The sequence below is a fragment of the Tamandua tetradactyla genome, chromosome 13 (assembly GCF_023851605.1).
Source record: "Tamandua tetradactyla isolate mTamTet1 chromosome 13, mTamTet1.pri, whole genome shotgun sequence".
Taxonomy (NCBI): domain Eukaryota; kingdom Metazoa; phylum Chordata; class Mammalia; order Pilosa; family Myrmecophagidae; genus Tamandua; species Tamandua tetradactyla.
This window is the reverse complement of record NC_135339.1, coordinates 22,776,159-22,792,592: the sequence shown is the minus strand read 5'-3', so window position 1 is coordinate 22,792,592 and position 16,434 is coordinate 22,776,159. Positions and strand designations below refer to the sequence as shown.

General features: G+C 53.7%; 1 protein-coding gene across 17 annotated transcripts in view; it reads right to left on the bottom strand.

Moving 5' to 3' along the window:
* The window catches only part of CAMK2G (calcium/calmodulin dependent protein kinase II gamma), a 55,559-nt gene extending 42,897 nt beyond the window's left edge, over positions 1–12,662 (bottom strand). For all 17 annotated transcript variants that reach the window (XM_077124888.1, XM_077124887.1, XM_077124872.1 and 14 more), the window contains exons 1-2: positions 12,516–12,662; positions 11,026–11,120 (exon numbers count right to left, since the gene is read on the bottom strand). In XM_077124888.1, coding sequence (XP_076981003.1) covers positions 11,026–11,120; positions 12,516–12,580 — 160 coding nt within the window. In that variant the 5' untranslated portion in view covers positions 12,581–12,662. The remainder of the gene's footprint in view (positions 1–11,025; positions 11,121–12,515) is intronic.
* Positions 12,663–16,434: the final 3,772 nt, after the last annotated feature.

Here is a 16,434-nt window from a genome sequence, read left to right as displayed (position 1 = left end):
GGTTACAGAGCCACAATTTCAGGTCTTTCCTTCTAGCTGCTCCAAGATACTGCAGATTAAAAGAAATATCAATTTAATGATTCAGCAGTCATATTCATTTGTTAAATCCTATCTTCTCTGTTACAACTCCTCCTCCTTCTTTGATTCTTCAGCCAATCTTTAGGCAGTGACTATTCTAACTTCTTCATGTTGAAAATAAGTATTGACATTATGAGGTAGGGGGATGCAACGGGTTGATGCTCTTGGAAAGACTGGCAACTCTGGGTTTCTGGGCATATCTGGCCCAGGAAATATGTGGAGGTTACAGGTTTCTGAAAAATAAACTTGGTGAGTGAAACTTTCATAGAGTCTCAAATAGAGCTCTGGGTATTCTTTAGGGTTTTCAGGAATACTACTGGTTGGGGCTTGGAATATCATGGCAATTAGCAACGTCTAGTTGCAGCTTGCATAAGAGTAGTCTCCAGAATAGCCTCACAACTCTATTTGAAATCTTTAGCCAATGATATCTTATTTTGTTACACTTCTTTTTCCCCTTTCGATTAGGAAGGCATTGTTGATCCCACGGTGCCAGGGCCAGGCTCATCCCTGGGAGTCAGGCCCTATGTTGCCAGGGAAACTCACATCCTTGGATGTCACGTCCCACGTAGTGGGGAGACAATGATTTTACCACCCAAGTGCCTTTAATTCTGCTTTGGTGATGTGACCAGGGTCCTGGAGATCCCCCAGGCCCAGGTGAGGTGCACTGGCCAACTGCACCCACAGGAAGGCAGAACTCCAGGCAGTGAGACAGGCTGCGACACAAAAACTAGTAGGTCTCCCCACTCTGCCTCCCCATCTCTACTTGCCGGAATCCTGACAAAGCCCACCTCATTCATAAAGCATTCCCTGTTCCTATCAGTAGATTGTGACTTCTCCCTTCTATGACCCCTGATGGCACCTCCAGGACTCGCACACTACAAATTATCACATCTTTCGGTCACAAGCTCTTCAAGGAGGGTCTTTTCTGAGCAGTGCCTTGCAGAGTTCCTTCTGTAAACAGGGGCTTAATGAGTGTTTGCCAGTAATAACGGAAGTAATAATGATCATTTACTCGATGTTTATGAGGTATGAGGCAGAGGCATGAATCCCTGTGAAGGGGGAAGATCTGATTTGTCCCATTGCATTGCAAAGGAGGAAACTGAGGGTTACTGAGCTAATGTCATCTGCTCAGGATCACACAACTAGGCAAGAGTTGCAGGTGGTCTGAGCCCAGAGCCCTCTTCCTTCCCCATTCTGCTATGATGATAGGATAAACAGATAAAGAAAAATGAGAGCATCAAATAAAAGTCCAGGTTTTGCGGGTGTAGCCCAATTCACCCCAACTTCTCACAGGCCCAGAGAGAAGCCTTCATGACCACAACCTGCCCAAAGTGACTGCTGCCTCCCTTGTCAGGGGCAACTCCTCACCCGACCTTTACCTGACAGAGCAAAGAACCCTGTAAAGCCTCCCATGGTGCTCTGAAGCCTTATAACCATCCCACGAGGCAGGTGCTATGATTACCCCTATTTTACAGACAGCAAAACTGAGGCCTAGAGAAGTTAAACATCCTGCTCAAGGTCCCACAGCAGGAAAGCGACAGGACAGGGATGCAAACCCAGGCCTGCCAATCTGAGAGAATTAAAGATGTTACAGACTAGAAGGAATCTGTCTTTACCGTTTCACCAAACACCCCTCCCCACCCACCCAGCTTTGTCCTAGACTTTCCCTCCAGCAACAGCTCTGCTTTGTGGAGGAAGGAGGTGGGGACAGCCAGAGATTAGTTCCTGCTGCCCAGCTAATCCACCCCAGATGCCCGAAGATCTGGGTCAGGCCTTCCTTTCCACCCCCGGGGTTTGGCATGACCACTGAGCAGCCCTGCTCCTCTCAGGACACAACCAGGAGGGGCTCCCAGGTAAGCTCCAACTCGTATGCCACCTGGGATCCCTCGGTCCTAAGCTTATGGATGTAGCCTTCAGAAGCCAAGTGGTCAAGGAAGCAACTTTGGCTACAGGGCTAGCTTCATCCACATCTGGCTGGGAGGATATCAGCCCCCAGACTTGGGATGGAGGTACCTAGCTAGCTAGCCCCTAAGCTACAGCAGACCACCTGTCCTCTTCCTAAGCCTCACCCCACCACCCTCCAACCCCGAACTCTGGGGCCCGGTTGCCTGGGGGGGTGCAAGGAGAATGGCATCTTGTAACATGGGAAGGTGGCAACGGAGGGGAAGGCCACAAGGTTAATGTTTATCTCCTCCTGCGTCTTTTACTGGCTAACGGTTACACCCCACGACAGTGTAACACTAAAAATAAGGGAGCTCTGGCTTTACCAGTGACTCACAGTGGGGAGAAGAGAGACACAGACTCACACTCCCAGCTCCTCTCAGGAGCTGCCCACGGTCCAAAGGGTCCTTATCAGCCATGCAGAATAACCCTCAACCCCAGGAGCTGGGCCCCATGTGTTTCTTGAACTTGAGAGTCCACCTTCATCCTCGTTCTAACTCTCTGCCACAGAGTCCAGCAATCAGCACATCATTTTTTGGAGTGGAGAGCCCTGGACTGAGTCCAGGCACTGCCACATCCGTCAAGTTATTAAATCCACCTGAGCCTCTTTCACTCCTTCAGAAGACATGTATTGATGCTTCTGGGACAGGCACCGCTCTAGGTGCTGGCGATCAGGCAGGGAAAAAGCAGAGGGAGCTCCCTGCTCTCATGGAGCCGACATTCTAGTAGGGTGGGGCTGGGGGTTAGACAAGAAGAAAAAACTATGGCATTTAGACAGTAGCAAGTGCCAATTAGAAAAATAAAGCAGGGAAGTCGAGAGAGTAGGGTGATCAGGGCAAGTCTCTCCAAAGACGGGACATTTGAGTAAGGACCCGCCAGAGGTGAAAGGGTGAGCCGGGTACGTATCTTGAGGAAATTTCCTCCCTTCTGAAATAGAGGGATGATTAAATGCAGAAATTTGGGTAAAAAACTCAGCACAGTGCCTGGCACACTGTAAGAGCTTCCATTCTAAGGGCCCAGTGATAAGGTAGAGCAAGTCTCCCAGGCCGGGCTTCAGCTGTCGTTAATACCAGAGACACTGAGAGGGGAGGACCCATCCCCACTGGTACCCACTGAACCACCCCCAACTTGGCCTCTGGGACTCCAGTGAGTAAAGCCCTCCATGGCAGCCTTCCTGGGGGTGGGGTTTGTCCATCCCTGTTCTGGTGGGGCCCTGAATCTACAGCCTGCAGGGAAGGGTTAGCAACGAGGGGACAGCCCTGGAGGTATCCTGCGGCCAGACCCCTCCTCTTCCTGGGCCTCACTGGCTGTGGCGCCATCCAGAAGCTCAGTGGGCCACCCAGTTTCTACCTACACCACACACCCTGCCTCCCTTCACCAGGCCCAGCCTGGCCTTCACGCAGCCCCTCCGGCCTTCACACAGCCCCTCCGGCTATCGTCTCCTGTCTGTGCCCCCCCACTCCCTGTCCTGTAGTCACGTCCAGGCTGGGAAAAGCAGAGTACCCCACCCCAGCAGCAGCTGCATTTCAGGTGCAGAGCATCTTTTCTAACAGCAAAGGCTGTCCTGGATGACCACAGGATCACCAACCCTGAAAGGGGACGCTTGGGCCACAGGTACAGGCCTCAGCTCAGTACCCCAAAGGATGACAACACCCCAGCCATGTGCTCCCGCCACCCACGCAGCCTCCTGCCTCCCAGGGATGACCGAGCTTGCTGTTTCTAGAGAGCAGCTCAGACCTTCCAAGGCTGACCCTCTCCCCACCTACCTTTCTACCAGGCTCATCCCCGCCCCCTCATACAGCCCAGCCCCCCCTTCCTGTTTGACAACCAGCCACTTCCCGCTTTTGCACAGGGCCACTTCCTGCCAGGGAGAGACCCACCCCCCTGCCGGCCTTAAGCCCAGCTTCAACCACACGCCTGTGCACGAAGGCTTTCCCCTCAACGGCGGTGGCAACAGGAGCAGAAAGCAGAGGCTGCTGTAATCAGGGACCTGCTCTGACCCTTCTCCAGCAGTCTGCCCAGGGCAAGGCAGAGACCCTGGAGAACAAGGGTCCTGAGAAGCCCTGCCTCTCCCACCTTTCACCCAAGGGCTTCAAGACTTGGTCTAAGGCTCTGAGTTTCACAGGAAGGGCAGCAAGGAGTGGCCAGATGCGCCAAGAGAGGCAGAAAAGAGGAAGCAGATCGCAAAGGAGATAGTATGCTGCAAAGGGTGGGAGAGAGCGGAGAGGGAGGCTACTCCAAATGTACCTTCCTGCCCCCTCCCAGGATCGGGAAGCCAGGGCAGGGTGGGCCACAGACTTCCCCACGCCCCTGCCAGGGGTATGTCTGCTGATTTAGGGATACTGCTTTAAACACACAAACACCAGAACCAGCTGCAAACAGGATCCTGCCCCCAGCTAAATACACAGCCCCTTTGCAGGTGGAAAAGGACACACGAACCCCCGCTTGGCAAGGAGGGTTCCCCCCTGAGTTTCAATCTTGGTGAGACCCTTGACTTTTCAAGGTATATTTCACAAGCCTGTGCTCTGAATCTCACTCTGTAGGAGCAAAGGGTCTCCAATGAAGAGCAAAGTTCATCCAGCAGGCAAAAGCAGGGGGCCTGGCTTCCAATTCTTGCACACCCTCCACCCAGGCCTAGCAAAGGGTTGTGAATACACCGGGACAGAGCCTGAAATACACATGAGCACCCCAAAGCCATCCCTTAACCTGGCATCATCTTCCCTTTGGATCTCAAGACAAGCGGAGCTTTACTGTAGGAGGGAAAGGAGAGAGGCGCCAAGAAGCGCCCCACAGCAAAAGTCTCCCAAACCAGCCCTAAAGGAGAAAATCCCTATGGGGTCACCATCAGGCCCCAAGAAGGCAAAGCTCTGCCTCTGGACACCTTGGCCACTCCCAAGGGCCAAGACAGGGTCAGCACCGAGCTCTCCATGCCCCAGTCAGGACTCCTGGTATCTGCAGCCTTTGCCCACTGTTTTGGTGACATTTCCTACATGGTAACCAGCCCCAAGTAAAACATCCCAGGAAGCAGCCCCTAAAAATAGCTCCTCCCAGGGCAGCAGCAAGCAGAGGGGGGAGGGGAAAGAAGGGAGGAGAAAAGAGGGGAGCAGATGGGAGGTAACGGCTGCTGATAGGGCCAGGGAAGTAGGTGCGGTGTTGGGTGGGTGGGTGGGGCATCTGGAAATACCCCCACCACAGAGCCCCGGGAGGTGGGTATAGAAAAGAGTGATGCCTCACCCAGCAATGAGGAGGGATTTGCTCCTCTGGGCTTAGAGCCCTGGGCTTGGATGGGAGGTGTGGGGGTGGTACAGCAGGATGCAGCACAGGGACAAATCCCAGAGCTTGCGTGGTAAAGGGAAGAGCCAAGGAGTAGGAGAAGGGCCACACGGCCGGCGGGTGCTGGGATCCAAGCACTGGCAAAATCATTGCCTGAAGCTCAAAAACCAAACCAAACCAAAAAAAAAACCTGCAGTGAACTCTTGGTGCCTTAGTTTCCCCCGTGGCATCAGGGAAGATCTATCTGGCTGTGGGGAGATGACAAAGGATCTCTGCCAAGAGGTACTCAAGAGGTGCAAAGTGCCTGTCACCAGCCTTTTGGCACCCATGGGATCAGGTCCTTCTTGGAATGCCAAGGCTGATCATAGAGCAGCCAGCCCAGAGATGGGAGTGGGAGCTGGCCACCCCCACTCCTCCCCTTCCCTGTCTCCAGCCCCAGCAGAGAACAAGGTCAGCCACTCACCTCTAGGGTTTCAGCATGGCCTTGAAGCTCAAAGCACAGCTTCTGACAAGGGACTCATGACAAGGGACCAGAGCAAGCAGCAGAGAGAAAGCCGAGGTCCCTCCTAAGGGATGGGAACACCTTCCTACCTCCATCCCCATCCCAGGACACTAGCGTCCAATGTCACCCTGGGAGTGTGGAGTGACAGGCCCGTGTGGAGGGAGCTAAGTCAGGCAGCTCACATCACGACTGTGCCATGAAACCTGCCCGGCATAAGCCTTGGTCCAGAGAGACAAGTCAGAGGAGTTCAATCGCTTAGGTACAGGATGCTCATTTCTCTGTCAACAGAAATTGGCCTCTTTTTATCCTCAGGAGGAAAGTACAACTTTGCACACAACTTCCTTAAATGTTTCCTCAAGTCCCAGCATTCCAGGGCATCAAGGATTTCTCTTTCTCCCCCCACCACCGACACTTCACCCACCTCTCTTGTCCCCTCACTTCACCCAGATCCTTAACAGGAAAGTCTCACTTGGAGACACCACAAGGGACACAAATGTCATGGGGGCTACTCAGGCCAGCGCTAAGGGGGCAGGGACTTTCAGCTGGCACCACCCAAGGGGATCCCATTTCAGTCCACAGGGCCAGCTGGACCCAGAAAGGGACAGCCTTTGCCGTTCTGGTGGCCAACATGCCACTCTGCCTGCCACAGCCTCTGACACGGATGGACAGACCAACCGAGGGGCCTGGACGGAGGCCCCTAATCATAGAACAGCCCACGTGCGCAGATGGTCACATACCAGCAGAGATGCCGCCTGGAGAAGGCTGGGCCAAGGTGTGTGCAGCAAATCCCAGACAGCAACGCAAGAGCAACTGTTGCTGCCTCCGCTGATTTTAGATGGTATTTCTTAAAGCAAGGCTCATGGACAGACCACTCGTATGAAAGTCACTGAGGCACTCATTAAAAATGCAGACTCCTGGGACCTCATGATGCAGAATCCCTGGGGGATAGGGCCCAAGAATCTGTACTTTTAACCAGTACCCAAAGTGATTCTTACGTACGCTAAATTTAAAAATCACTGCTTATAGGAAGCCTCAACAGTGGTGATATTAGGCCATTAATGATAGGGAGGGAAGAATTATAAGCTACTCTCTGTCTCCCTACATCACCCACCTCGCTTTATGCCCCAGGCACATGGACTGCCAAAACCCCCAGAATCTAGGAAGGATGGGGCACGAATGCATTCTCCCTCACAGCCTCATCTGTCCTCTCCTCCAGCAGCCAGGTCAGGCCTGCAGCCTGGTTCCCTGCTTCAGAAGGGAGGAACCCAAGCCAGCAGTGGGGTGCCAGGGCTCCAGCAATCTGGCTCTGAATTTCCTGGAAGCCAAAGCCAGAAGGCAGTCATTTAACCTGTATATGTTCAGTGTATGTCAGGTGCTTCGCTTGGCCCAGCTCACGCAGAAGTAAAGAAACAGATACAGTCCCTCCCCTCCCCTCCCAGATGCTCAGGAAGAGGGAAGCGTTTGCTTACATTTAGCTTCAATACAAATTTCTTCACACGGAATACCCAGATTAAATAAATTAAAAAGAATTGAAAACAGGAACTAGGACAGCTATTTGCACACCAATGTTCATTGCAGCATTATCCACAATAGCCAAAAGGTGGAAGCAAACCAAGTGTCCATCAACAGATGAATGGATAAACAAAATGCGGTCTACCCATACAATGGAATACTATTCAGCCATAAAAAGAAGTGCAGTGTTAGTTCAAGAGACAACATGGGTGAACCTTGAAAACATCATGTTGATGACATAAGCAAGAAGCAAAAGGACAAATATTATATGATTTCTCTTACATGAACTGCTTAACCGTAAGTAAATTCATAGAGATAAAAGCAAACTAGCAAATTACTGGGGGAAAGGGCCATGGAAAGTTATTGCTGAATGAGTATGAATTTTGGTTTGGGATGATGAACATATCTGGAAATAGTGGTGAAAGTTACAACACTATTGTCAATGCATTTAATGTCAAGAGACTTGCCCACTTAATATGGTTAACATGGCTTTTACGTTATGTATATTTTACCACAGTTAAAAATGAATTCATTAAAAACAAACAAGCAAAAAGAATTAATTATGTAAAAATAAGTAAATAAATAAGGCAAAGGCTGTAACAGATTTCATACTGTTTCTGGTACTATCTCTTAGTAACGCCAAGGGTATATTCCAATATCCATCTTAGGGAAAGCAACAGAAATCCAGATAAATGTTCCAAATCCAGAGGTTTCTTATGGTTGTTCCAAGGATAAATCCTAAACTATATGTTAGCGTGAAAGGACCATTTGCCCTTCAAATGTAGCAATATGGGAAAGAGCTTTGAATATAAGCGAAGAAAGCAGAATATAAAATTTTATGCTCTACGAGGTGAAAATCTGTGTGCATATGAATAAAGATAAGAAGGGAATATGAAGATTTAAAAATAAAAAAAGACATAAGGGCTCAGGCTCCTTGGAGGGAGTGCTCTTAAATCTTAAAATAACGACTTATCATTGCCATCACCTGGCCCACTAGCTCTAACATCCAAGCCTATTTTAAATGCTTCCTTCAGCTAAGCTTGGTACCACAGGCTCAGTGAAGAGCTCCAACGCCACGTCTATTGCTTTTATGAAGCACACAGAGTGACGTTATGTGACTTTCAGTGACTTTATGCAGACAGGCCTGCAGGCAAAGACTGAGCTCGGTGTACATCCCACGAACCCACCTGCCCAGGTGGGGTCTCTGAGACCACAAAGACAAGAAGCAACGGACCAAAAGAAGGCTTCCTATCCAGATCTGACCCACCTGCCTCCTGGCCCATGCCACCACTGACGCCAAGGAGCCAAGGAGAAACAGCTCATGGCTCTCTTTCTTTCCTTTGGGTTAGCAGTACAGAGAGTCACAAATGAGAAAGAAAACAGGCAGGAGACTCAGCCAACACAATAAGCCCCTTCAGAACCTCATCGATGACCCTGGTGGGCCCTCCAGATTCCCAGACACAGAAATCCAACACCTGCGGAGCCCTAGACAGACAGACAGCGACCAGTGAAACCCAGCCCCAGCTGCTGCACCTTTATAAAATATACAGCGTAAACTGAGAGGCTGCAGGGAAGCCACGGCCTGCGCTTCCTAACCCCATGGGCACCAGCCCGTGGGCACCCTGGCCCAACCCTCTCCAGGAGCTCACACCACCCCCTTGCTCATACCTACAGCACAGCCCCCATTGCTCCCTCTATCTCCATGACAATGCCCTCCCACTCTGCCACCTCCAAACATTACTGGAACTTACAGATTCCTGACCCCTCTTCCTAGCATATGTGCCTATCAGCCAGGACCGGGCCTCTGTCCCAAAGTAATATGGCACAAAAGCAACAAAAAGGAGCTCTAGTCTTGGGTATAACCATCTCAAGAGAGGGGGAGTAACTGTCTGGAGCATATGATCCTATGCAAGAATCTTCTTCTTTAGGAACAAAATCAAAGAGAAATCAATCCTAGTCCAATTTGGGCAGGGAAAGAAAGATTACTATACGGCAAAAGGTAGGAAAAGGGTAAGGGAGGGAAAGGGACATTCGGGTGGACAGGAAAGGAGTAGAAAAGTGAAAACCCAAACCAGGCTATCATCACATCCTAGAATTTAGCTCCCAGCTGTCTCTCCTTCCCTCAACCCTAGGTCAGAAGACAGGTGAGATGAGGATAGCAAAGCATTGCCTCACTGACACTGGCCCCATCTCTGATGCCCCAGGACTCTGCCATACAGGCCTGGGGAGGTAACCATTCTCCAACCACCATGCCTGCCTGCACCGTTCACCATGGCCAGAGAACATCTGCCACTGAACCCAGCCTACACTGGCTCCCATCTACTCGAGGGGAGGAGAGCATCTGACCACCCACATATCTCTATGGCAACCACTGCCCCAGCCTCAAGGTACCCAGAGAAAAAGAAAACAAACAAGTCAACTTCATAGCCAATGTACATGAACAGCAAGTGACGGGGACTGGGTGGGAGACAGGAAGGCAAGCCCTGCTCAGGGGAACAGGGAAAGACCCTTCCAGCCAAGTGGCAGATGCAGCCTGCTGAACAGGTCCCAGGACAGCCATCAACAAGACTGAAGCCCACTGTCAGCTCTGTGGAATCTGATGGTGTCTCTGAGTGCTCGGAGGCATCTGACTACATCTCCTATGCCAGAGATTCCCATCTCAATACAGACAACAGCCATGTCTTCTTCAGGGCACTTATCCTGACTCCTGATGATTTATGGTGCCCTATTGCCCAGCCCTAATTTCTTTCTCTGAATCCCATAACATTTGTCCCCCAGCTGCACCCTGCAGCCCTTGACTCAACCCATTACATACTTTCTTCTCGCCAGACTTGCTCACAGAGCACTTTGCTCATGGCTGCGTCTACACCTATCAGATGAGGTGACTTTGGCAAGCACCCAATATGTGGTTCAGGGAGTGTACCTTCTAGGTGTGAAAGCCAGGACCCAACCCTCCTGGCCTCAGGTCCTTGGAAGGATCCCACAATCAGGCTCCAAGGCCAGGCCTTCCTCCATCCTTGAACCCTGAGGCAGTGCTGCTCTCGCCCAGACCAAGCCATGGGGGGGCGGAGGGGGGGTTCCAGGCCAGGAGGCATCACCCTCCACCCAGGACAGACTGCATCTGCTGCTGCACCGCTAACTTTGTAATTTGATCAAAAAAACAATCAAGTTCATCTGGCAGGATTTGTTCCCGAGGAGCCCTCGTCAGTAACAGCCTGCCCTGATGTTTACAGATTGCCTTCCCTTGGGAGTCTGTTCTGCCGCCTGGTGGGTAGGGGGAGGCTGGGTTTGTCAGAGCTGCTCATTTACTGCATTACCATCCTAAGTCACCACTGGGACATAGCAATTAGAATGGGCCTGGAGTGGTTACCACTGCCCCCAAAGAGGGAGGCTCCAAGTGCCCCAAATTAAGAGCTCTCTATTCTGTGTACCCCACCACTCTCCATATCCCCCACCTTCCCAAGGATCAAACTCCCTCGAGCCTTCAGGGACCACTCCTCCCTGAGGCCACCTACATCTTTTACATGCTCCTTATTCTGTCTGAGCACTTCCAGCTCCCAAAGCCACTCTTCCCCTGGCTTCAAAGTCCACCCACCCTGAATTCCAACTCTTCTCCAAGACCTAAAACACAGAACCCCTAACCCCAGCAGCATCTTCAGAAAAAAGCCAAGAACCTAGGGGACATCCCCCCAGGGAGAGGTCGAGTTGGGGCCACTCACCCCGGGCAGACAACTTCTTGGTATTGATGATTTTTGCTGCATACTCTTGCGTGGAGGTTTTCTTCACACACCTGCGGACCACAGAGAAAGCACCCCTGGAGGGAGAAGGGGAAAGAACTGGGACACAGAGCAGGGCAAAGTGACACAGACACATTTCAAGTCAAAGGACAGTGATATTCCCTTCCTCAAACCTTTAGCCAAAATTACACACCCATCCATCCCCCCCACCCCCCACACACACACCTGCGTCATGACCACCACTGTCCAACATATGGCAGGAGAATGTGGTCACTCACGACACTGAACAAATGTGGGGTAGCCTGCCAGCCCACTCCCACCTTCTCATCCAGTCTGGGCCAGAGCAGCAGTCCCAGTGCAAGCTGCACGGCGGGAACTGGTGGGCGATGCTTAAACACACACCTGCTGCATCTCACTGATAGCCCTGCAATCCCGACCAAGAAACCCAGGAGAGAGGAGGGAACACAGAGGCCCCTGTCCTTCTCCCGGCAGCAATAGTTGAGGGCAGGGGAAGGAGAGATAAGAGGGTACAATCCCCAGAGAGGGAAATCTCCCCCATCCATGGGGAAGGTGAGGAAAGTGAGACTCGAACCCCGCACGGCGGGCTTCATCCAACTGCATCCCGGCTCAACTGACAGCAGGGAAAGAGGAAATGATATTGGTCGCAGACGTCAACAACTCCCCATCCCCATATTTTGCTCTACGCCCTCGCCCCCCCCCCCCCAATGGGAACGGGCACTCTCCAGCTCTGGAAGCGTCTAGGGGGGCGGGCGGGGCGGGGGCTGCAGTGGCCGGGCTCGGCGCCGCGGGTGGGGGTGGGGGGGCCCGGGCTGCTGCAGCGGCCAGCTCAGTGCAGAGGGGAGGGGGATGCTGCGGCTGCGGCGCGCGGCTCCCGGGACCACTGCAGGGATGGGGGGAGGGGACGGGGGTGCTGCAGCACTGTCCAGCAGCGGGGTTGGGATCCTGGAAGCAGCACTGGCGGGGGGCGGGGCCGGGCACCAAACATCCTCCCCCCACACACACCCTGGCACCGCAGCGGGGTTGGAGCTGCAGGGCTGGGGAGGGTCTTGAGTGCCAGGCGCGTGGGACATGGGGACAGGGTAGAGTGAGCTCTTGAGCAGGGTCGGGAGGGGACGACAAGCAGGCCGGGTCCGGGAGGGGGAGCGCCTAAAGGGTGCGGGAGGGGCGGGGCTGGAGGGCGCCCAGGAGCGGTCCGGGGGCTGCAGTCCCCGAGGCAGCGTGGGGTGCAGCAGTCCCGGCAGCTGCTGCAGGGCGCGGAGGGGGCTGCTGGGCAGGGGCCTGGGGGTGAGGGCGCCCTGGAGGCGGCGGGCGGGAAAGGCGGGGGGTGGGGCAGGCCGAGGGGGCGCCGCAGCGGCCGGTGCAGGGCCGGGGGGGCGGGGCGAGAAGCCCGCATAGTGCCCCGGCGACCGGGGCAGGTTCGGGGGCCGCGGCGCGCTGCGGGCGGGCCGTACTTGCCGAGCTCCTCGAAGAGCTGGTAGTCGTCGGTGAAGCGGGTGCAGGTGGCGGTGGTGGCCATGCTGGCGGGCGGGCGGACGCGGCAGTGCAGCCCGCGCCGACGTCGGTGCACAGTCACCGCCGCCCGGCCGAGGGAGCAAGAGGAGGAGACGGGGCTGAGCCCGGCAGCACCGCGAGACTTTACCGGGGAGAGCGAGGGAGGGAGGGACACCCCCGCGCCCGCCCGCCTGCCCGCCCCGCCCCCAGCCCCGCCGGCCCCCCGCCCGGCCCCCGGACCGCCCCCGGGGTGGGGCCTCCCGCTGCCGGCCCCGCCCCGCCCCGGGTGCCGCCCTGGCAGAGCCGGGCGTGCACTGGAGCCGCCGGGAGGGGGAGGCTCAGCCCCAGGCCGCCCAAGGCGTAGGGAGCTAAAAGGTTTGCGCCCTATGGACTCATTCCCGGGCGGACCCTGCATGGGCTTGGGAATGTGCGCGCGAGGGTGTGTGTGTAGGGGGGCTGGACTACCGAGCTTCTTGAGGGACCCCACACACGAAATCCTAAAACCCCAGCCCGGCTCACATGATGTGCAGAGGGGGCCAAGGTCAAAGAGCCTCTGTCAGCCTGCATACTCGGGGGACGCCCCCCAGCCAGTGCAGAGCTATCTCCCAGCAGCCTACCCTCAGGCAGCTGACCGTCTAGACTTGAGCAAGCATCAGGGCCATTATTAGTAGAAACCCTTCAGGCACAGTTTGATCAGGGACACCAAGGGAAGAGGGAGTGCAAGGTTGCAGGTGAAACTGTGCCTTAGAGATGAGAGAAGGATCTCTTTCAAACTAATAGTGAAAGGGATGAAGTGGAAAAGAATAGAAAAGGATTTGTGCATGGAGATAAAACAGCAAGTGCAAAGGAGAAAACATTACCATTTTCTTGCAGAACACCTCATTCTTTTACCTTATGGCACTATCACTTTTTGTAATGGTAACATTTATAGGTATGAGAAGCAGGAGAACTAGAGTACAGTTGTTCAAAGAGTGAACTCTGGAGTCAGACTGCCTGGCTTAGAGTTCTGGGCAATTCACTGACCAGCTGTGCGACCTTGGGCAAGTCATTTAATCTTTCTGTGCCTCGATTATCAGTCTCTTAGGTTTGTAAGCATTAAATGCATTGAATCAGGTAAAACACTTAGAATAGGACCTGGTACCTAATCAAAACTATGTGAGTCTTAGCTATTATTATTTGTTTAATATTTGCCTTCTCACTAAATTGTAGGCTCAGATAAGGCAGGGCCTCTGCCTGCTTTGTTCATCATTGTATAATCAGCCCCAGACCCTCAATAAATATTTGTGGAATGAAAGGGCTCCTCAGGGCACCTGCAGAGGGAGTTGCCACCCCTTCCTTTGTCCTCAGAGGGTGGTGTGACAGAGGCACAAAACTGTCTTGGTGGAGGAGAAACGGGCTGGGTGGATTCCCAGCCTGCCCCTGCAGCTGTACCCCGATTTGGGGGCCAGCCCTAATTTGGCAGGCAGGAGTTCATGCCAACTGCTGCAGCTCAGTCTTGATTACAGCAGGATGCCCACCGGGAGTTGGGCCTCCATTGTCAGCAGCTCTGCTCTGCCAGAGGAGGTAGCTGAGAGTCTGAGAGGCATCCCAAGCCTTCCTGCCTCCCCAAGGGGGGTGGGTGGGGCAAAACTCCCAGAGAGGGCTCCTCTCCTTTCCTTACCCAGCAGCCCTGGGAATTGGTTGGCGACCAGACTGCCAGGTGGGGGCAATCAGGGAATAGAAGGGAATGGAGCCTGAGAGGAAAAGCATGAAGAGATTTCCTGGGAGGAGGGCAGGGAGGGCCAAGAGAAAGGGTAGGGGTGACAGAGCACCAGGCCCCACCCCTCCCCAGGGCAAAAGGAAGCAGAGCAGTGGGGAGCAAGGCCACTTCCTATCTTGAAGCACCAGGGTGAGAGCCAGGTCGGTCCCAAGTCCAGGTGTGGGAAAGAGCAATCTGGGTATATGTATATATATATGGATGAGGGTAATTCTTGAGTTTCTGTCATCCACCTTAAAAGCAGAAGGGACAGCTAGTTGGCCTGGACTCCAGAAGTGGAGGCAGCAGTCTCCAACTGTGGGTCAACATCAGGAACACAACTCTGGGGGCTGCACACCAGTTCATCCTCAGTGTGCCCTTAGCCAGAGCTCAAGGTAACCGGCCAACTGGAGCTGGTCCTTGAAACTTTATATTCATGAATGTGAGGAATCGGATGAGGTCAGAACAAGCACAGATTAGGGCTGCCGTGGGGTCCCCTGAGTGTTTCCCAAGGGAAAATGTAAGGCAGAGCTAAGACCATGACCCTGACTGCCATGAGTGGGGACATCGCCTCCTCACTTGGGGATAAGGATTCCATGCTGAGTATTGCAGGGCAACCATTTTGCATTGAGTGTATGGGTAAAGGGAAGAGCGATGAGAAAGACATTGGGGTGATGCCTTGGACATGACTCCCGAGACTGTAGGTGGAGCGAGCTGCCTTTCCTTGAGTATTTAATCAGTTGCCTACTATGTGCTTGGCACTGCCTCTTATTTTGCGAATCATCCAAATAGGGTGGACAGTTAGAATCCACGAAATGAGAAACGCAATCCATTCTCTCCTTGTCCCTCTTCTGTCTCACTTCTCCCTCCCTCCCTCACTACTTCTCCCGACAGCTCAGACGTTTTGGAGCAGCCCATAGACTGCTCTGTGTGTACACACAAACACACACTCACATACACCCTCCTGATCCCCGCTGCTGAAGCACCCACACAACCTACGGCTACCCCACAGCAATTAGAAGGAAGATACACATAAATAATGACGGCTCATCAGCTCCCTGCGTATCAGTATCTATGGCAACCTCCTGGGGTCCGCCGGCTGCGCTGTTCCGGTTGCAGCCGGTCCCCTGGGCAGCGCTAGCGCTCAGGCCGTGCCCACAGCGCGGGGAACAGAGAATTAAACAGGAAATTGATGCCCTGATAATCCCCCAAGGGCCCCGCTGGGTGGGACCCTCCTTATTCTGTAGATCCTTCTTGAAGGCTCTGGACGTTATACCCGAGCCCCACCAACGACAGAAGCTTCCCTCCCTAATTTCGGAATGTAATTTTTAGGGGAGAAGCATACTTACTCTTCAGACTGGAAGAAATGAGGCAGGTTTCATGGCAGGGGGGCTGAAGTCCTGGGAAGGCGACAAGAGATGCCCACTCGTTGGGGGATGCTGTAAAATAAATCCCCAAGGGAATTCAGTCTTGAGTATCCTCCGGGGGTTTTCAGTTGCTATTCCACAGAACCCTAGAAACTACAGTCATGTCTCAGCATCTACCCAAAACGTATGTTGGGGTTCTACATTAGATGTTGCTGGAGAAAAGAGCCCCTGGCCCAAAAGGAGTTTGAAACCCACTCCGCCGGTAGCTTCTGGGGTCCCCTCCAACCCCCTGACTGGAGGGGGAGTGGGGGAGGGGAAGCGGGGGGAGGGCAAGGCCTCCCTCTGAGATGCTGAGATTTCAATCAGCGGTGAGGCACTTGAAATCAGAGAGGAGGTTGGACAAATGCTGTAGCATTTGGTGTGAAACGCTGAGGAGTGAGGTCCGAGGTGTTGGGAATGAAGAGGTGAGGTGGGAATTCCCGGTGCGCTGTAGGCGCGTGTAATGCCACTAGCGGGTATTAAGAGTGAGGGGCAGAGGGGCTGGCAGGGAGGGACCCCATTTGTCCAGCCAGAGGGAAGGTTCTGGAGGGCACCCCCGTCGCTGTCTTCCCGCCCCCAAGTCCAGGGCTGGGCTCTCTTTGCCTCTCGACCCCTCCTTTCTGGCCATACACTGGGAGCAGCTCGTAGGTAGGGAGTATCTGATCATTCTTATCTCCGACCCTCAGCACGCTGCCTGGCATACAGGAAACGCTCAATAAATATCTGTGGAATGAAGTA